Consider the following 23,298-nt stretch of genomic DNA (forward strand, 5'->3'; position numbering starts at 1 on the left):
AGAAACCTTATATCATTAGTTGTCACCTGCTATAGCCCAGTACCCACTCCTCTAGACCTAAGCAATCACTGATCCTCTTTCTGTTTCATGGAATTCTTTGTTCTGAACAAACCATATGCTATGTTGTCTTTTATGACTGGCTTTCACTTAGCATGTTTTCAATGTCCATCCATATTTTTAGAATATATGAAGTGGTTTTCTTCCTTTTCATGACCAAATAATATTCTATTTATAGATGTACTATATATTTGTCCATTTGTGAGTTGATAGTTATAAAATAAATTTTGAACACTTCCAAAACATGTGTTTTTTAAATGTTAGAACTCAAATGTAGGTACAACTGAATGTATATATATTATGTATATGCTACATATAACATATACTCATGTAAATAAAAAGTAAATAGCATCCTAGCATATCCACTTTTCAGTAGGTAGTTATATGCATTGGAAACCCTTTGTTTATACAGATTGTTTGAGACTACTTGTTCAGGTGAATGAGTTAGCTAAATAAAGGTGTTTCTGACAGAGGATACAGCATTTGCAAATGTATACTGATAAGAGAAAGAACCGTCCCAATTGTGTCTAGAATACAGAGTGGAAAAGATGCAGACTCTTTCATTCAATCATTTTATTATTTTCTTCACTATAATAATTTAAGGCATAATGACAGAAAATCCACATACTCTTGGAACACCTAAGAGAAAGTATTAAATAAAAGTTTTATTATACTATGTATGCCTGTAGTTTTATTATTACTATTTGGCAGTGCATACTATGTACCATATTAGTATGCTTCTCTTTAGACGCAGCTTAACAGTTTGGGCTACTTTCAAATAATCTCAACCAAGAATTAGCAGCATTAATTTCCTTTTTTCCACTCTTCTGGTTTATTTCTGAACATCTTAGTTGTGGTATTATTTGAAACTTCAGGAGACTGCCTTGAGTCTGCTAAAGAAAATCACCAAAAATAAGTCCTTCATATTTTTCCTCCTATAAAACCCATAAGGAGGCCTTATACTTTATTACATACTGTGGTAAGTTGCCATATGAGGCACTTATGAAAGAATAATTATGTTTATGCTCACCCATTTGGCTATGGCTGAAGAGAAAATGGTTGCAACATTTGCTCTACAACTGCTAAAAGCTTTGCTAGTCTGTTGTGCGTATTTTGTGAAGATGCTGAGAAGACAATTGGGAAACATCTGATAAACTAAGTTTCTCCGAAATATCTCTCAAAGTTGGTTACTTATTCTTCTGTTGGTCCCATTGTTATTATTCTGAGTAACAGTGCATTACATGAATTAATTCATTACATACCTTGAAGGTAATAATAATTAATAATGTGCTTTCCATCTTAGAAAAAATAGACAAGGCATTTGTGGAGCAGACTGGAGCCTCCACCACACTGAGTGGTGAAGCCAAAAATAGAACTCAAAGTTGCAAGCTCAAAACATTCTACCTAGTCCACTCAGTGTGTTTGCTTTGCTTAATGACTAAGCCGCAGATTAAAAGTTAATCAGTGAGAATGTGTCTATAATTATGTTCTAATCCAAAATAAGAGGGTGTTACATTTTTTGCTTCACCCAGAAAAATTGTAAGATTGTTTTAATATCTAATTCAGTTTATGAAATCTATCAGACAAAACCAACCAATCTTTATATTAAAGGAATAATTAATACCTTTTCTTTTTTAATATATTTTTATTGTTGCATTGTAGTCAAACATCACAATGGAATACAAGACTTGTGAGGATATCCAAGTATACATCATTCAATTAGCCTTTATCCAATCCTCATCCCACTCCCTCCCCCTCCCTCGATCCCATGCTCAATTTAGTGATTAGCTTTGATATATGTGTTTATGTACATCCTGTGTTTTAAAGAGATTCCATCTTCCCCCATCCCATCCCCTCTGATTGGTCACCTAAATTGCTCCTCCATAGTGCCCTTTCTTCCACTGAATTTCCTCCAATTACTCATTCCTTCCTAGCTTTTGCATATTAAGGAAAGCATCTGATTTTTTATTTTCTGTGATATTTCTCTGTGTATGCCACATTGCAAGTTCTGATCCCATTCTTGAAGGCCCTGGCACCAGCCTGGCCACCTGGCAGACTCTGATCCCAGCCTCGCTGACTCCAGCATGGGCCTTGCCTCATGGCAGGCTCCAATCCCAGCCTTGCTGACCTTAGCACCAGCCTCACTGCATGGCAGGCTCAGATCCCAGCCTTGTTGGCCCTAGCACCAGCCTCCCCCCTCGGCAGGCTCTGATCCCACCCTCCAAGGCCCAAGCACCGGCCTTGCCTTAAGGCAAGCTCCTATCCCAGCCTCGCTGGCTCCAGCTACGGCCTCACCGCATGGCAGGCACCGATCCCAGCCTTGCTGACCTTAGCACCAGCCTTGCCCCCATGGCAGGCTCCAATCCCGACTTCATTGGCCCTGGCACCGGCCTCCCCACTCAGCAGGCTCTGATCCCAGCCTCGGAGGCCCCAGCACCAGCCTTGCCTCACATCAGGCTCTGATCCCAGCCTTGCTGGCCCTTGCACCGGCCTCACCCCTCAGCATGTTCCAATCCCAGCCTCCAAGGCCCCAGCACCAGCCTTGCCTCATGGAAGGCTCCAGTCCTGGCCTCACCCCTCGGCAGGCTCCGATCCTGGCCTCAGAGGCCCCAACAGTGGCCTTGCCTCACGGCAGGCCCCAATCCCGGCCTCACTAGCCCCGGCACTGGCCTCACCCCTTGGTAGGCTCTAATCCCAGCCTTAGAGGCCCCAGCACTGGCCTTGCCTCATGGCAGGCCCCGATCCCAGCCTCGCTGGCCCTGGCACTGGCCTCACCCCTTGACAGGCTCTGATCCTGCCCTCGGAGGCTCCAGTACCGGCCTTACCTCATGGCAGGAATTAATACTTTTTCAAAACAAAAAAGGTTTAATTTTTTTCTCAGAAAATATGTTTTTGTAATTAAGTTCAGAGACTTAACTTTAGCTGACAAGACACCATTTTGAGCATTATGTTTCTATTGTTTCTTAAGAATTCTTTTGGTTTTCTGGACCTCATAAGAAATACTGAGACATTAATTCTAAAATGCCATGTGATGACCACAACCCAAGGTTTGGAATAAAGAAAGCTAGTTTTCATCTTACCCTAGCATCTCCCTACTTTTTTACTTCCTTCCTTCCTTTCTTCCATTTTCCCTTCTTGTGAGTCAGGGTCTCACTATATTGCTTATTGTGACCTCAAGCTCCTGAACTGGGCTGGCCCCATCTTCCATCTCAGCATCCCAAGAAGTTCAGACTATAAGTGCACACCACCACACTCAACATTCTACTCTTTTTCTCAATTACTTTCTCTGAGAGTATATTTTCTGCAAAAATATCACCTTTCTTGTTTAAAAAATAATTCATTCAAATAATCTTTTCCAATGTAAGCTGGCTCTGGCACCACTCAAGGCTGAAGACATAAATTGGTGAAGCAGAAAGAAAACTTTCTGTCCTCAAGAAGCTCACAATTTCCCATCTAACTTTGATAGCCTTTTCAGTCAGAGCTTGTTACATGCTTTCCTACAGTATTTAGCTTTTACCAAAAAGGTAGGTTTTCAAGTATAAAAACCCTGGCCTTTCCAGTAGCAACTACTTCTGTTATATTTAAATGAATTATCATGCCTAAAGCCCTTAGAGTTCTGCCAGATGCATATAAAACATCGCATACAAAAGTGCTAGCTGTAAGTAAAGCTAGGAGTCCCAAAGCATTTTCACAGTCCCTGTGCCAGCAAATACTGTCTAATCTGTAAGCAAATTCAGAATTATAGTAAACCATGATAAGCAATTCTATATTTGAGCTTCCAACTACCAAAAAGAGTAAATTAAGTTTTGATAGCTCACTTCACCAAAGAATCTTCTACATTTCTTCAATGTATAAGTTTTACTGGTGCTTTAAAAATAGGATTTAATATACAGAAATATTTTTATTCAAACAAGTATATTGCTAAAATGAAAACTCTTGTATCTATTCCTTGCTTCTTTAAGTAAGGTGTAATTATTTGAAAGAAGTCATAACTATAAAGTCCCTTATAGACATAAAATACAGTGTTTAGTACTCACTGCCAAATAATAATACCTCATATTTATTTAACATGAGCACTTTACAAAGTCCCATCACATGCTTCATTACATTTAGTTCTGCAGCAGTCGTGAGAAGTAGATTAAACAAGTATTATAGTTTCCATTTTATTTTATAGATGAAGAAACCAAAGCATTAAAAATATTTAGTACTTGCTCTACCCATTTAAGGAAGATTCAGAACTTCTGTCTAATATTCTTTCCACTGTAAAACTGCAAAACATTGTTTTCTTAAAAAATAAAATAAACCACAAGCAACATGACCTGTTATCCTGATGCCAGAATCAGCAGACTGAGTGGTGACCTACAGTTCATAGCATTACCAACTCACCTTGAGCCCCAGGTCCCAGAGGCCCACTGGATAGAAGTAGACTTTAGATGGTGCATAGTTTGGTGACTTTTTTCCTATCTTCACTCCATCTCAAAATTTAATTTGTTAGTGCTATTGTGAAAAGTAGCGATTGGTGAAGAAGGATGGAATCTAAACTAGAATCTGTATACCTCAATATAGAACATGGTCTAGGCAGGTAGGCAATTCTAAGACCATGAAACACAGCCAGAAAGAGCTAAACATGGTGCTTTAACATAGTTGCACATAGTTTCCCATGTAAATTAGAATATTCTGATAGATATGGAGAAATAATTTTACTAGGATATTCTCTGAAATTCCTCCTAAAATTACTCAGCAAAAAGTCCCGGTATTTTGGGAGACAGGTGCGCACGCGCTCGCTCGCTCTTTCTTTCTTTCTTTCTCTCTCTCTCTCTCTCTCTCTCTCTCTCTCTCTCTCTCTCTCTCTCTCTCAATTACTGAGGAATGCATTGTTCATTGATTTAAAAAAGTGTGGGCCTCAGGAAATTGGAATTTTACCCCCCACCTTATGAACCAACTCAAGCTAATAAGAAAATAGCCCTTAAAAAAAAATCTTAGAAATGGATTCAAATATTGTAACAATCTAGGGTGGTTCAACACAGTTCTTTTGGTTTTATAAAAGGCTCAAACATTTATGAATTATTTCTTTGCAATATAGACCAGAAAGTTATAAAATGTGGCTGCTCATTGCTTACAAAATATAATTTGAATTCCTTAATCTGGCACTCATGGACTTTCATGATCATGGACTTTCATGTCTCTTTTTTTTGTTCCAAAACATATTCACTCATTCTTCATTTTCAAAGAGCAATTTCCCTCTTCCTCATGTGCATCGGCACGGTGTGGCTTCATCCGTTGGTCATGATGTCTCTTCCACCTCCTATGGCTTGTTTCTCTGTCAAGGCCCAGTTACGCAGCCATTTCATCCCTCTCCCTCCTTTGCAGGAATTTACTAAACCCTTTATCAGGACCTTGCTCACGTTATTTGTTCCCCCACAGAGCTGACATAGGGAACCCTCGTTGTTTTCCTCCCCGCTGTGCACAGCATCACCAAACCCCCAACCCTAACTGCTTGCTGTGTAATAGAGTGGAAAAGACATGGGCTTTGAAGTCTGACATCCTTGATTTCAAATCCTTTCTAGTCATTTACTAGTTATATAACCTGGGGCAAGAGACTCCACCTCTCTGAAGCTGTGTTTCCTTGTGTATAAAATAGAGATCCAAAGGGAGAAAGCTGCATGGTGTTCTTAGAATTGTGCCTCTGACCTGCTGGGTCCTAAAATGCGGTGATGGTGCTGGAAATAGTGGTTGTATTTGTGTTTTAGAATCCATTTTATTGCTTCTGTTTCTGCAATCACATAGGAGAAAGAAAATACTCTGCCATACCACACATGCAAGTTATTTTAAGGGCTATTTTGAACTGGTTTGCAAACTCTTATAACTACTTGGAGAAAATTATCTCATGAGCTTATTAAAAACAGTAGAACTTTCCTTTAGGTAGTGTTAGAAGCAGATATTCTGCAGTGTTTGATTTGCTAGTGTAATCATAGCCTCAGGCAGTTTACAGTAGAAGTTCTTTCTTTAGTCTCCTGCCTGATTGGCTTCCTGAAATCTTTTATATTTAATAATTTCAGGGCTTTTTTTCTTGTCGCTACAGGACAGTATACATAATTTGTACTCTCCATATCCAGAGTGACAGGACAACATGGGGATGGTGTCAAAATAACCATCAAACTAAAAGAATTGTGGGTCATACCATCTGTGAAATACAAAGTGTGCTTTGTTCAGGGATGAGAAGGCAACATTAATCAACATGTGTGCTAGTCCAGAGGACTATGTGAGGGAAAAGGAGGAGAATTTGAACAAGAGTAGCAATACTGCAGCTGACAGGTAAAATGCTGGAGCCCCCAGAACCAAACCAATTACTGTCACATAATAATTCTCATTAAACCTCAATAACCACTTGTATATTACAGTTGCTTCTTGGAATCATTAGTAAGAATAGAGAAACACTTGGTAAACACACTTTTATCAGAGAGTCTGATATTATTTGATCCCAACATTTACTATAGTAAATGGTAAAGCATAGAAGCCCAGTTTAAAACCAATTTAGTAAGCCGGGCATGGTGGCGCACGCTTGTAATCCCCGCGCTTGGGAGGCAGAGACAGGAGGATCATGCAGGTTCGAAGCCAGCCGCACGCACTGGCTTAGGAGACCCTGTTTTCAAATAAAAATGTAAAAATAGGTCTGGGAGTGTAGCCCAGAGGTAGAAGGGCTTCCAGGAACCCCAGTACCACCAAAAAAAACAAAACAAAACAAATAAAACCAATTTAGTGTTTTTTTGTTCAGAACCTTTTTTTAAACATATTAGATAAGATTACTTAAATTAATGTGAATTGATTCTTAGTATATTTTGTAGTATCCTAAATTATGTTATTATGACTGTAAATTATTACCAATAAGACAAGTATTTGGATTATAAACTCAAAGCAATGTTTTCCTGAAAAGAGAAACATTTTGTATTTAGGTAGGTGTGGGGCTTTAAAGCAAATTTTTAAAAATTTCTAAAACTGGAGCCGGGATGTAGCTCAGTGGCAAAGCACCTGCTTTGCAGGTGCAGCACTCTGGGTTCAATCCCCAGTTCCAAAAAGACAAAAAAAAAAAAAAAAAAAAAAGACCCCCTGAAAAATTTCTAAAACTGCCAGGCATGGTGGTGCATGCTTGTAATTTCAACATTTAGGAGGCTGAGACAGGAGGATCATGGTTCGAGGATAGCCTCAGCTACTTAGTGAAACCCTTTGCAATTCAGTGAGACTCTGTTTCAAAATAAAGAATAAAAAATAGGGCTGGGGATGTAGCTCGGGAAGAATGTCCCGGGTTCCATTCCCAGTACCACAAAAAAAAAAAAAAAAAAAATCTAAAACTAACCAGGCATGGTGACACACAGTTATAATTCCAGTACTTGGGAGGCTGAGACAGGAGGATTGCAAGTTGCAGTTTCAAGACCACCCTTAGTATTTAGTGACTCCCTCAACAATTTATCAAGACCCTATTTTAAAATAAAAAATAAAATAGGGATGAGAGTGTGGCTCCGAGGTAGAATGCCCCTGGGTTCAATCCCTGGTACAAAAAAAAAAAAAAAAAAATCTAGAGAATTAAAATTATATTAAGGGTACATTCTATTTCATAAACTATCACAGTATGCTATAAATATGTAATTCTATGATGGCTATCAGATTGTAATAAAACATATTTACAGTAAGGATACACTACAAGACAAAAGTGCACATGGTCATGTTCAACATTGGCTTCTCAGAAAATCTAGTTCCTAACACTTCCAGCACAGCACAATCATTTAACCTCTCTGAACCTGTCTTTTTGATCTGTGAAAAGAGCAATGGCTAATGACAAAGAACTGATATTTTACATTGTGATTCCAGACATATTCCTTTATACAGAATTTAAAAATCAAGATGAAGCATCTAGTAGAATGTATGACTTCAAGATATGAACTTTCGCAGCCTAGTCTTTTGGAAGTGTTTAATGGAAAATACAGCTGAAAATCAGTGACTTTTTACAATTTATATTCCAAAATGAAATCCAGTGTGAAAATCTTAAATTTTAAGCTTAAACTGTGTTATTTATTCTCTGAAACAACTTATTCCCTGCACATTTCTCAAAATTAGCCAATAGGAAAACATTCTGTACTGTTTCATTCTGAGAATTGTTTAAAGCCCCAAGGTAATATGAAGCAATTAAGCTAGGGTAAACTATAGAGAGAAAAAAATTAACACTTCCATCTAACCTGGGCTGAATTGCACATGATAGTATTCAATGTCAAGGCATAGCTCAGTGTTCACGAATATTTCTAGTAGCTCTTAAATTAACCACTCTCAACTAATTTTCATGAAACTATAGAGGCTTATTGACCACCAGATGGAGCCAGTATTGTTCCATTTGTAGTATGAAAATATACTGAAACTGAAAATTGATTAAACAGAATAAATAAATGGTAGGTTTCTTATAGTCCATAGTACAGAAAAATTGAACTTTTAGTGTATATATATACTTTTTGTGCACTCCCATATTAAATGATTTTATTATGAATAAGTTTCATTTTGGCAGTTTCATTGAATGAAGAGACTGATTTTCTTTTCATTCACTTTTTGAAGATACCATCTGAACATATATCTTTAAAACAAAGTAAGGATTTAGCCAGGCATGGTGGTAAATGCTTGTACTCCCAGTATTTGGGAGGCTGAGACAGGAGGATCTTGGTTCATGGCCAGCCTCAGCTACTTAGTGAGTCACTCTGCAAGTTAATGAGTCCCTGTTTCAAAATAAAGAATTTAAAAAATTGGACTGGGGTATAACTCAGAGGTAGAATGCCCCTGGGTTCAATACCCAGCACCACACATACACACATACCAAGAAAAAAGGTAAAAATTTAACCTCTGAATACATGATAAATATTACAGGTTGCAATTATGAAAAATGATAGTAAAGAATATATTTCAGATGGGCTGGCATTTTAGTCACCGACTATTCTCATTATAATTATTTCCCTAAGATTTGTTTTGTTTTATTTTTTTGTGCTGGGTATTGAATCTGGGTGCCTTCATCCTCTGAACTATCCCCCCACCCTTATATGTTATTTTGAAAGAGGGTTTCATTAAGTTGCTGAAGCTGTCCTAGAACCTGCATTCCTCCTGTCTCAGCCTCCCAAGTATTGGATTATGAACATGTGCCACCCTGCCCCGTTTAAGATTTTCATAATAAAGCAAACAAAAGAAAAGGCCTTCTGACTGGGAGAGGCCTTGTTATCCCAGTAGCTCCTCAAGGGAGATGGTAAAGGAGATGGTAGAACCTCAGTGAGTGGCTGCAACTCTTAGAGTTTCTGTTACCCAGAAAACAGTGCACAGTGACCTAGTCAGAAATGACTGCCTTAAAGTTGACTTCACCAACTTTCTCACCTCTATTTAACAAGGGTCAGAAATTATTTAATTTTTTTGTAGCTCAATTTAATTGGGCAACTATCCTGTCCCTCAACAATGTAAAAGCATCCTGTAAAAGCAATAAAGTCATTCTAGGCACTGTTGTAATTCAGACCTAAAAGTTACCAGTCTGTTTATTTGTCCTCTTACCTACTATTTATTGAGCATATAATATAAGCAAGGTCTATAGGCCACAAAGAGGTAGTCCTTGCCATGTGAGTTTATAGCCTCAGAGGTGATATAGACACAGCACTTTTGATAAAATGTACTTAAAAACTGCAATGCAGTTTAAAGGTTTAAAGGTTCAAATGACAGGGAGATTTGATTAATAAAGGAGAATGAAGTAAAGACCATAAGGGATTCTTACTTGAGTAAACCTACTACTGTTTGGCCTGCTACTTATTTATTCTTTCATTAGGCATTGTACCGTATATTCCGCTCTAGGGGAAATTTGGTATCCTTTTTTATAGGATTTTATTTCATCAAGACATGCTGTATTATCTGTTGCCACCTTTATGTCCAATTGAAATATTTTCTTCTCAGCATCACAGACATGAAACAAAAAAAAAAAAAACTAGGCTAGTTAAGAGCTAGTACTATAAAGCCAAACTACATGGGTTTATGTCCCAGATTTATAATCCCTGTGATGAATTATTTACTCTTACTACTACTTTAGTTTCTTTGTTGGTAAATAGGGTTAATAACATGCCTTCCTTATAGGTTGTTGGTTATGAAGATTAAAAAAGCACTTCATCTATTATTTGGAACTAGGTACACAAAATATTAGGTATTATATTAGCTTTTCTTAAGTGTGGCACTTTTCTGGAACTAATAAAGATACTATATATTAAAAGTCTGGATAGAAATATATTTTGTAGTTTCTAGAATATATGATAAAAATACAAGTAGATATCAATTTTTCTGTATTAAAATATATCCCTTTTGCTACGCAAGTGACATTTACTATTATTACATCACCTTTATATAAAATTTTTCACTTATGAAAATTTTGCAAAAATTTTCTTGAAATAATGCACTTTAAATCATTCATAAGCAATCTTATTAATAGCTTCTGACATGTAATAACCACACAATACATTTTTTTAGTGGATGAATTTGCAGTTACATTGAGCTGACAACTCCTGGAGCTCTTTCCTGAGATATTAAAGGAAATAGATATAAGCTCTTTTATCTGTAAAATGAGATTTGTGGATAGATACCATTGATTTATTAGCTAGGTAGCCAATGAGACTGGAGTGGGACAAGCATTAAGTTTGTGATCAAGAGAGGGCTTAGGAACACTATACTATGCAGGAACACAAGTATGGTATATACCCGACTTGTAGACTTCTACCGTGTGTCATCTAATCTAAGAGTTGAGTCTACGTTTTAGCTCAAGCTCTGTTGCCAACCCTTATAGAGCACTGGTCAGGTCACTTCCCTTACCTATACCTTAATTTATCTATGAGCTAAGAAGTTAGAAGATTCTCAAGGTATCCTCTAGCTCTGACTCTCTAATAAATGCATGTTCCAAATAGTAATTAGTATATTTTTAAAGTAGTTATATATTTTTTAAAAATTTAATGTCATAACATGGGAATTTTTTCTTTTTAATATTGAGGATTGAACCCAGGGGCATTCTAACTCTAAAATAATGCCTCTCGTCCCTTTTTTATTTTTTGTTTTGAAACAGGGTTTCACTAGATTGCTAAGAGTTTGGCTACATTGCTGAGGCTGTACTCAAATCTGCAATCCTTCTGTCTTAGCCTGCCAAGTATTGGGATTAGAGGTATACACCACCATGCCTGGCTCATAGGTAATCTTTAAGCCCTCTAGGTTGCTGATATTATACCCATGAATCCAAAACCTACACTTTCATGATAATTAATGGCTTGACATCTTAATAATTTTCATGTTAGGTTCATTTTATACTTTAATTTCTGGAGTGAAAAGACTGTATCATATATGTTTTACATTTATTTCAATCAAAGGATCTCTCAGAGTAGCAGTCATGTGGAATACAGCTAGTGAATTTTATTTTCTGAATTTAAATTTTAATTGAAGACAGTAGAACAGAGCTGTATCATACTTAATTGTGGTCCTATTCTGTTTCTTCATTTATAAAGTAGGTTTATGGCTACTTTCTTTATGGATAATCAAAGCACCTTAGCAGTGCCTAAGGTATAGTAGATCCTTAGTAAATGTTCTTTTTTCTCTTTTTCTTTTTTACTCTTAATAGTTTTAAATTTTAGTTAATAATAATAACCATTATATTGCATCATTATTTATGAATTATCACCCAGTGTATATTAAGATGTATAATAAAAATAGAGCACTCTGTACTTAGAGAAACTGAATTTTTAAACTTGTGCATTTCATTAGCCAGTTTTATGTCACTAAAATCATCCAGTTGCTTAATTCAATTTTTGTTTATTCAAGAGGATCCAAGCACATAAGAAATGAATGTGCTACTTCCTGTTCTGGCAACATGGGCTGAAATAACACAGATCTTCCTTCTTTTACAATCATATAGAAGCATTGGTTAAAATATAATCTAGAATTAAATTCTTATCCCACCTTGAGAGAGAGGGAGATTCCTAGGTATCAGAAACAAAGAGAAGGCATGACAGGAGCCTTAAGTAATGAAGTTGATGCTATGGTTGCCCGGGGGTTATTGGACCTAGATGTAGGTTCCAATAGTGAGAAGCAGGAGTTGGATGGAAGATGCCTAGAGGTAGGAACTAGAAAAAGTCCACCTGGTCAGGAAGGCCGTAAAGAACCTTGCCATTTTTCAGAGCTACTTGTGGGAAAGAAACAGTCTCTCACTAAAAAAATTAGAACTCTATACCTCTAACAGGCATGGCTATAAAGACTGAATATACACTACTTACATGGTATGGAAATCCTAAATCAAGAAATTTTAAAAACTGGCCCTGGACCAATGGAAGCCCTTGATTGTCTGGCAGAAACAAATGCAAAACATCTTTGAACCTTTACACAGTCTTGGGTGCCAAGAATTCCTGTAAGTGTGATGAAGACTCAGCCCTAGCTGAAAATAAACTCACAATAAGGAATTAGAAAACATTTTGAGAAATAACTACTCTAGGAGGAGAATCAGAAGATATTAACAGAGGGATTTGAAAGATACAACATAATATGTATTTTAAATCTGAAAGATACAAAATAGTGTGTATTTTCAATAAAGAGATTTTTAAAAGACTAAAAATCATAATAAAAGACTAAGGCTTTGGAAAAATGAATGGGTAAATTTGAAAAGAAACCAATAGAATTTTTATAAAGAGAAAGAGTTGCTATAATTAATGACTCAGTTTATGGTTTAAAAACTGATCAGTTATAATTGAACAGAGAATTACTGAACCAAAACATAGATCTAAGGAAATTACTCATAGTACACTGATGAAAAATAAAAGCATGAAAAATGAATGTCCTTTGATTATTCATAGTTGATCACACATTATACTAATGTGATGTGCCCAGTTAGAAAGTAGAAGAGTTGACCAGCTTTTTTATGTAGCTGGGCTTGTGTCATAGATGCCATTGCATTTGGCTCTGTGGTCCATGTAAAATGTTTGAGTTAATTTCCATGCAGTCTAGATGGAACTTTAGCAGGCTTAATCCTGGTAACACAGGTTTATATAATGAAAGATTAGGAGAACTTGCAGCTGTTGTCAAGATGTTTGCCTATTCATTTTGGCTAAGAATGAAAACAGAAGGTTGGAAAGATATTCTTAAAGCAAATAGCAAGTAACTTAAAATTCTCACAAAACCAAAAACTAGAGCAGCCAATGAGCTTACCCAGAGGTGGTATAACTAACTGCTTATGCTTCTCTGACCTTGATGTTTTAAATGTATAACTTTCTAGGAAAAAAGTATTAACATACGATGATTGTGTTTCTGTATTTACCTGATATGTTTTCCATGTTGGTAAAGAACTATAAGACATCTACATTATGAAAAATATGAGAGGCCAACTTTTCTCACCACAGTTTTGCAGCATTGAATTAGTCTTCCCAAACATTTTATTATCATAATTCTTGATGCAAAGAATTATGATAATAATTCACATATGCACTCTTTATTGGCATTGGCCAAATGCGTAGAATAAATGACCTGACCAGCCTGTTCAGCCTGGAATTTCTATGAATGCTGTCAACGAAATCTTGCCATTATTTTTACAAATGAAATTAATAAGCAAATTGATATGTCTGAGAGGGAGTCCAATTTATGGTGAAGCAGTTTTGAATATTAGTTTGTACAGGGAGAACACTTCTTTTTTAAATTTTAAAATGAATGTTATTTCTATAAGATATAGTCTAATTTGGGAGTTTGTTTTGTTTTTTGCAGTACTGGGGATGGAACCCAGGGGCAATCTACCTCTAAACTATACCCCCAGTCCTATTTTTTATTCTTTATTTTGAAACATGGTCTCACTGAGTTGCAAAGGGCCTCGCTAAGTAGCTGAGGTTGTCCTCAAACCCTGATCCTCCTGTCTCAGCCTACCAAATGCTGGGATTACAAGCGTACGCCACCACACCTGGCTGTTGTTTTTAATTCTATCCAAGAGAATATATTTGTAAAGAGCATTTAGTAAAATATGACATCTTAATTATTTGAAATTCCATCAAATCAACTAATCTTTCATGTAGGCCTACAGACACAAAGTAGCTTCAAGTCACTCTTCATCAGTACTTTCAAAAACATCTGTTTTTATTTTATAGCTGTTTGGAGAAAATTATCACAAGATAAAATCAGCTCAGGCCAAAATACTACATGTTTCACAGCTAAAATTGTATATCCTGGAAACAGGCATATTAATGAGACCACCCTTAAAACACCAACCCAAACATCTGTCCTTTTTTAACACCAAACTTGCATAATTCACTTGTTTCTCTCAAGTCTTACCACTTCACCTGTAACTAGAACTTCTTCATACTTCTATCAAGTGTTTTTAAAAAGATAAATCATATTGGAATTAAAGAAATAATAACCGTGCTCAAAAGCTCAGAATACATCTAGGTAGTCAAATCCAATAAAAGTACCTCCTAAACAACCTAAGAATCCGTGGATCTTTTTAGTGCGTTATTTACTAGGAAGAGCAGAACATCTCAAGCTTTGTAATGATAGAGCACAGCCTATGATTTACCCATTTAACCCTGAGGCACCAACTATTTGAGTTCTTAACTTTCATTACAAAATTCAGTCAGCAGTGTTGAAGTCAAAATGATCTCACTCATGACCAGAGGGTTAAAAGTCTGATTTTTATACACTTTCCCCCTTGGGAAGCCAAAAGTTGCAGTCAGGATAAGATTACAGCCCAAGACATTGTCAGATGACAGTTGATCTAGCAATTGAGACAGACAGCATTCTAGAATGCTGTGTAGTTCTCAGTCCATCTGCTAAAACTAGTTGAACTTGCGCTTTGCTACAAATATAGTTAAAGATGGGGTAGATGCAAGTCATGTTGGAAACAGTACTCAAACCCTGTGGAAAGAGAAAGAAGCAGGTTATTTGATCTTGAATCATTTAAGTAAAAATGAAAAACCTGACAATTTTATCCAACTATTTCATTAACACTTTTCAAAGTCTATTTTATACATCAGAGTAAATCTTCTCTTCATCATTTTAAATGTGCTCCTGTTACCAAAGAGATTGAATGAAACAGATTCTAAAATATATGAGTGAATCTTACTCATTGCTGTTAGATGTTTGTCATCACCACCACTAATTGCTTTATATATAACACGTTTATGAAGCTGGTTATGCCTACATTTAAGAAGGATGACTAATGCTCTAGTATTAAGATATTATCAGGGCAGATATGTCCAGGTATACCTGAACCGTATGCCTATACTTTTATTACCACAGCTAGAAATATAAAAGGAATGTGGTTTGATAAATATTGAGAAAAATATAAGTTGTCTTTTTGTTTTTTGGGTTTTTTTTTTTCTTTTGCACTACTGGGGATTGAACCCAGGAGCATCTACCTCCAAGATACACCCCCAACTCCATTGTTTATTTTTTATTTTGAAACAGGGTCTCACTAAATTGTAGAGGGCTTCACTAAGTAGCTGAGTCTGGCTGAGAGCCCGGATCTTCCTGTCTCAGCCTCCCAAGTACTGGGATTACAAGCAAGCACCATCACACCGAGCTTTAAAGTTGTCTTAATTAACTTTTCCATATAGGTTAAAATGGGGAAATGCAGGAGGGAAATAAAATAAAATATTCAACTTAGAGATCTCTACCAAGAAAATCTTATCACCATTTTTAGAATATAGATAGCTTCATAATCTGGGAGGAAAATAGTTTCCCCTTTCCCTCCCTTAAAGTAATGTATTCCATTATATAAAAGGAGTATATTTGTATGAAGAAAAAGATAAATATAGGCCCAACTTGAGTAAAAGCATGCAGTATCCCTTGAAAGCTTATGGAAGGCCATCATAACAAAAGAAAAACATATATAGTGTTAACATAGAAATGTACAGTAGGTGTGAGTATATTTTGGTACCCTAACATTTTTAATCTGAGTGTGTTACTAGTAACCGTTTGTTAAACATTCACCATGTATCAGACAGTATTTCATTTAATCTTCACAACAGAATAGGTATTATTATCCTGTTTTTACAGCTCAAAAAACTGAGGTACAGAAAGATGATAGAACTTTTCTCTATATCCCACGTTTAGAACATTATAGAACCAAATATTATATCATTGTCATCTGAAGTCTATGTTTTAACCATGCCATGCTCACTAGCCCCTTCTACAATAGAATTTAAGAGCCTATGTCCTCCTTTTTGTATCCACCACAGGAAACATAGGTACTCATGGTTCCTATTAGAGTGCTAGTTTAATGCCCCAAGAATACCTTCTGAGTTAAATATGATTGTCCATAGGTTATTAATATTGACAGTAGGTCATGAGAAAAAGAGGTTCATTATACCAATCTCTCTTTATGTTGGAAATTTCCATAATTAAGAAAATTGTGCTGCCAAGCGTGGTGGTGCACGCTTGTAATCCCCGTGCTTGAGAGGCGGAGACAGGAGGATTACACAGGTTCCAAGCCAGCCGCACTGGCTTAAGAGACCCTGTTTCCAAATAAAAAAAGTACAAAAATAGGTCTGGGAGTGTAGCCCGGAGGTAGAAGGGCTTCCAGGAACCCCAATACCACCAAAAAAAAAAAAATTGTTTAGGTTTTTGCTTTTTTACAAATAACTTTTTCAGATGCGTTTATTTATAATCTACCTCTAGTAAAAATGAAAACAAAAAGTTTGATATATTTTTCATGGCTAACTCATTCACTTTTATATTTAAAGTAAGTATTCTTGGGTTTGAATTTTACGAAAAACTTTTGACAAACCCATTTTAGTTGAGAGTTGGTGTGCTCACTCACTCTGTGTGTAAAAATTAAATACATTTCACATAGCTTATAGTTTTATGATTTTTTTGTGGAGGAGAGATTTTGCTATGTTTTCCGTTCTGTAAAAACTGATTATTAACCAAGCTGGTGGTACATGCCTGCAATTCCAGTAGGGAGGCTGAACAGGAGAATCACAGGTTTGAGGACAGTCTCAGCAATTTAGGGAGGCCCTTGGAAACTTAGTAAGACTCTGTCTCAGAGTTAAAAAAAGAAAAAAAAATGGAGCTGGTGTGTGGCTCAGAGGTAAAATACCTCTGTTCAATCCCCAGTACCAAATAAAGAAAAGAAAAAACCTGGTTTTTCTTTATTTTTGCTATATTTTATTTTCTAGAATGAATATCAGCCAGTCATTCTGCAACTAACTATACATATTCCAAAACATACCTAATGATCTGGGCTAGTTAAAAAAAATGATAAAAACTATTCCCCATTCCTATTCCATAACCAGCACTACCACTGGGTATGATGGCTGGAACCAAGGTAATTATTAAAGACAGATTTAATCTAACTTTATTAGATTCAGTATTGTTGATTGCAGTTCTTTCCAAATTAATTTATCCATTTACTGTAGCAGCTGTCAAAATCCTAGCAGATTCAGAAGCTGATTTTAAAATGTATAAGAAAAGGCAAAAGTACAAAAATCACCAAAATAATATTGAAAAAGTTAGAAACTCTACATTAACTGATTTCAAGAATTACTATTAACTTATAGTAATCAAAATAGTGTACCACTGACAAAAGGAGAGGCATAGATTATTGGAATAGAAGACAGTACCAAGAAATAGATACATACCAAATATATGATCATTTGATTTTCAAGGAAAGTGCCAGGTAGCTCAATGAGGAAAGGCCTTTTGTGTAACAAATGATACTGGAACAATTGAAATCTGTACATATAGAAATTATCTCAGAATAAATCGTATACCTAAAACGAATAGCTTAAGTTTTATACTTTTAAGGAAAAAATGTTTGTGACCTTGGAGCAAGCAAAGATTTCGTAGGTAACACAAAAGAAGGGTGATATATAGAATAAAATATCAATAAAAAACTTTATCAAGATGTAACTTTTGCTTTTTCAAAGACACAGTCAAGAAAATGAAAAGGCAAACCACAGACTGAGGAAAACTATTTGTATAATATATATCTGACGAAGTGCTAATACCTAGAATATATTTTAAAACTCTTTTGATACATTAATAAGGCAAAAATTAATAAAAGATTTGAACAAACAATTCCAAAGAAGACACATGAGTGACCAATAAAGCCCATAAAAATGTTTACTATCATTTGTCATCATAAAAATGAGATAACCATAACAAGATACTATTCCACACCCACTAGAATAGCTGAAGTTAAATGATAATACCAGATAGAGGTGTGGAGTTGTGGAACAACTTGGATTCTCCTACACTGCTGATTTGGGCAGCCTCTTTGTAAAACAGTATAATGATCCCACTCCTAGGTTTTTACCCAAGAGAAATGAAAATCAGACTTCTTTTGAATGTTCATGGAAGTATTGTTTATAGAAGACAAAAAAACTGGAAACAACTCAAAATTCATCAACTTATAAAAAGAATACATAAATTAGAGTATGCCTTGACTATGGAATATTACTCAATAATGCAAAGAAATACCCCCAAACATGGATGAATTTCAAAAATATTTGCCTAGTAGGAGAAGCCAGACATAAAAGACTGTGTACTCCATTTGTTTGAGTTTCTAGTTATGGCAAAATTATGTTGATAGCAGATCAGTAGTGCCTGAAAAGAAAAATTCACTGTGAGGTATATTTAGTACTTTTTAAGGCAGTGGATCTATTCCCTATCTTGATTGCAGTGGAACTGTTACCGTTTACTGTAACCAAGCAATTAAATTGTGGACCCAAAATGAATTTTACTATATATAAAGAATACCTCAGTATAGCTACTTTCAAAATTTTGTCTTTACCAGTTTCCAAGATGAGGTGACTCCTTTTTTCTAAGTTTTCAAGTGACTGTAATATTTTAAACAACGTAGTTATAGAATGTCCGTGCTTTAATTTGTACTTAAATACCTATCCTTGATATGGTGGTTGTTGTTGTTGTTGTTGTTGTTGTTGTTGTTGTTGTTGATTTTGTTGTGGCACTAGAGATTGAACCCAGGGAAATTCTACCCGTGGGCTACACCCTCAGCCCTATTTTTCATTCTTTATTTTAAAACAAAATCTCACTGAGTTATGGAGGGCATCACAAGTAGCTGAGGCTGGCCACAAATCTTTGATCCTCCTGTCTCAGCCTCCTAAATACTGGGATTGATTACAAGTGTGCGCCACCACCCAGGGCTTTATCCTTGACTTTTTGAAATGGATTCCTCTTTTATCTGTTTCCTACACATTCAAAAAGTGAAATCAAGGAGTTGGTCCTTGCTAAAGGGGACCATGTGTAAGGGAATGTATGTTAAAGACACTAAAATAAGCACCGTTGAATCTGTTTTGAAGGTCACAAGCTTGGCTTAACTGACATTGACTAGCTAAATTCATCTCTATCAGTCTCTCCATTTATTTTAAAATTCTCACCACAAATAAAAATTTTCAATCCTTTGTAGCTAAAATTTATGTTAGGAACTTATCTTTTCTCTTTCATATTTGTTAAACATTAAAACATTTGACAGTTCTGAGAATACTCATCAGAATTTACCTTAGGATTTTGCAAAATTGCAAAATAAAGAAATGGCAGAAAAGAAATACCATTGCTACCTGAGTGTAATGGAGCAAAAGAATCCAGGTACATTTCATTTTCTGGTGTAACTGATGGGTTGGGAAGGTCAAACTGGCCTACCACCTTCTTATGTTCCCCTTCTCCAATACCATTATTACTTCATTCATTTATTTGACTATTTATTGAACTTCTATCATGTGCCAAGCACTGCCCTCTTTGCTGGGAAAATATGATTTCTCCTAGAGGAATTTAATGTCCAGTGAAGATTTGAAAAGAATAAACAGAAAATTACCATTAAAGTCTGAACAGTGTTAAAAGGGCTCTGGAAGGTTAAAGGAGCCTGACTTCATGATTGTAGTCAGAAAAGGCTTCCAGAATAAAGCACTTCCCAAGCTGACAGCTAAAGAATGAGTGGGATTTAAGCAAGGAAAAATGATTGGAAAATGAAGAAATGGAATGTTTTTAGTATTCCTAAAAGAAGAAAACAGCAGATGCAAAGGCTAGGGGATCAAAAGAACAGGATGAGTTCAAAGAGCAATAGCTAGAAACCAAAGGAAAGCACTTCAGATGCGTGTGGCAAAGGAACCAGGAGAGCAGAGACTGGGAAAGAAAGCATTATCGCCTCACGTAAGGGTGCGAAGATTAGTGCGTGTCTTACATTCAAGACAGTGCGAACCCAACTAGTATAGCATAAGAAGAAAGATAATTCAGTGATATAGTTCAAAAGAAAAATTAGAAAGTAATTTTAAAACCCATTACAAGAACCATTTTATATACACCAATTATAATATCCTCTCTTTACTAGGGGCTTTTAAGACCCACATATTATTTCTGTACTTAACAGTTTCTTTTTCATTAATGTGCTTAGTTTTTGGCAGTTACAACTGTTAGTCTTGAAAGAAGAATTGTACATACAGTACTTTAAAAAGTCCATATAAAAGTGTTTATAAAACCAATTATTCCTTTCATGTGCCATCAAAATTATATTAGGTAACTATGAAAAGACGACTTATTTCTAAGTTCACACATTTTTTTATCGAGAAAATATCTTGGACAAAGTGGCTCACTATTAACATGTCACATTTATAAAGTTCCTCAAATTAGGTAATAGTTCGGCAAGTAACAAGCTCAGGTTTGACTGGGAAGACAGCTGGCATTCTTGATCATATCCCACTTGTCTCAGTTTGCCAGCCAAAGACAAGAAAAGATAGATTGGGAGTTTTGTTCTTATTGTTTTAACTTGTTTTGCTTTTAGTCACAATTTTTCATTAGTTTTTGGGAGGTTTTTTGGGGGGGAGTGGTACTGGGGATGGAACCCCTCTACCTCTGGGCTACACTCCCAGACCTTTTTTTTATATTTTATTTGGAAACAGGGTCTCTTAAGCCAACAAGGCTGGCTTCGAACCTACATGATCCTCCTGTCTCCGCTCCCAAGTGCAGGGATTACAAGCATACGCCACCACTCCCGGCTCATTAGTATTTATATAAACTTATAAGGTATGTTAAATGTTAATGACTTAAGGCATTTTGAGGCAAAATTATTTTCTAAACTGTTAACTAATCTTCACATGGAATCATTGCAGGATCAAACCCATAGATTTGATTTCTAAATTCTGATTTAGTAAAAGTTATTTTTGCCAAACATGGTGGTGCACGCTTGTAATCCCAGCATTTAGGAGGCTGAGATAGGAGGATAATGGTTCATGAACAGCCTCAGCTACTTAGGCCCTCTGCATCTCAGTGAGACCTTGTTTCATAATAAAGAATACAAAGTAAGGCTGGGGATCCGGGCCTGGTGGCGCACGCTTGTAATCCCCGCACTTGGAAGGCAGAGACAGGAGGATCGCACAGGTTCAAAGCCAGCCGCGCGTGCTGGCTTAGGAGACCCTGTTTCCAAAGAAAAATGTAAAAATAGGTCTGGGAGTGTAGCCCGGAGGTAGAAGGGCTTCCAGGAACCCCAGTACCACCAAAAAATTAATTAATTAATTAATTAATTAGTTAATTAATTAAATAAGGCTGAGGGTATAGCTCAGAGAGAGAATGCCCCTGGGTTCCATCCCTAGTACCACAAAAAAAAACCAACTATTTTTTCTATTCCTGACATCTATCCTACTTATTTGTTAAATATGTTATTTTATTTTCTTTTCTTTTTCTTTTTTCTTTTTTTTTGTGGTACTGGGGTTCCTGGAAGCCCTTCTACCTCCGGGCTACACTCCCAGACCTATTTTTACATTTTTATTTGGAAACAGGGTCTCCTAAGCCAGCGTGCACGGCTGGCTTTGAACCTGCGCGATCCTCCTGTCTCTGCCTCCCAAGCGCGGGGATCACAAGCGTGCGCCACCACGCCCAACTAAATACGTTATTTTCTATGGTGCCATCAAGTTGAAGTTTATTGGAATTCCTCTTTAGTGATATGAGCATGCATATGAATCCACAGTCTTTGTACTACCCATTCTAAGAACATTCTACTATTCTTCAGAGGAAGAAGCTGCTCCGGATGGTGCTGTTGCAGAATACAGACGAGAAAAGCAAAAGTATGAAGCTTTGAGGAAACAACAGCCGAAGAAGGGAACTTCCCGGGAAGACCAGGTAACTGCAAAACCAAAACCCATTCAGACTCATTGACCTTTTCCTGCTTTGCCAGTGTTGCTAAACAAAGCCTGATTTGATTATATATCTGGAAAGCACTAAAAATGAAAAGATATATTTATATAGGATAAGGGTGCCAAGGACTGTGCAACTCTGAGAAGGATCCAAATTCTGGAGTTCTCTCTAGGCCTTTACTTGATAAAGTCTGAAACTTTCATTTCAACCTGGTACTTCTCTGTCAAGCCAACAACTTTGTAAAACCTCATATCCTCAGAAATTTAATTCAGCAATGGAGAAGTAGCAGTTGCAAATAATGAGAGAATATCTTCTAGCCCAGTGTATCACATGCCAACAAACCAGCTTAGCTTGAAATTGTACACTGCCTGGAAATAAGGCATTTGGTCCACAAGTTGATGTCTTCAGTAATAAAAGTCCTGCTTATTGAAAGTAATCCTGGAATCTTTAGGTAGCAATATGAGAAAATGTTCAGAAATCAAGAATAAAAAGAGATAGAACTACTACAACAATTTGGGAGCCAGCTGTGTGTACCGTGGAGTACTTGGCACTTAACGAAACAAATCTCTTCAGCAGACCTTCATTGAAAAGTTAGGGGACAAACCAAAATCAATTATTTCTGGTGGTGCTGTATATATAAAGCCATTTTAGACATAACAGGCAAAATGATAGTAAATTAAAAAGCCCAAGCTTATTTGGTTAAATTAGTCTAATCAGAAACTATATTATAAATGACACCTAATTACAGGTAAAGAAGGATCATGAGTCAGTATTTAGCGTGAAAATAATCATAGGGAAAGTTCAATAAGAAGTCTGCTGTAGGAAATTTTAATTACAAGGTACTAATTTATATGCAATTTTCAAAAGAAATGGCACACCAAAAGAAATTAAGATAAAGTGCATTATTAACTTGTTTTCATGGAGTCACAAAGTTTTTTGTATAGTTAACTATAATAACTCTACTACCAAAAATATTGACAATCATACTTGTTCATGGTTGTTTATTTTATTTTGTTTTGTTTTGTTTTCCCTTCTAAGCAAACAATTTTAGAACCTATCAAATACTTATCACTATATTCGGTGGTC

At 36.2% G+C, this 23,298-nt stretch overlaps 1 protein-coding gene across 2 annotated transcripts in view; it reads left to right on the forward strand.

The window, feature by feature from the left end:
- The window catches only part of CWC27 (CWC27 spliceosome associated cyclophilin), a gene marked incomplete at both ends in the record, with an annotated part of 231,662 nt that overhangs the window by 177,112 nt on the left and 31,252 nt on the right, over nucleotides 1–23,298 (forward strand). For both annotated transcript variants that reach the window (XM_080705514.1, XM_080705515.1), the window contains one exon: nucleotides 22,088–22,197. In XM_080705514.1, the coding sequence (XP_080561640.1) occupies nucleotides 22,088–22,197 (110 nt within the window). The remainder of the gene's footprint in view (nucleotides 1–22,087; nucleotides 22,198–23,298) is intronic.

Source organism: Muscardinus avellanarius, assembly GCF_963383645.1.
Source record: "Muscardinus avellanarius genome assembly, chromosome: 1".
NCBI lineage: Eukaryota > Metazoa > Chordata > Mammalia > Rodentia > Gliridae > Muscardinus > Muscardinus avellanarius.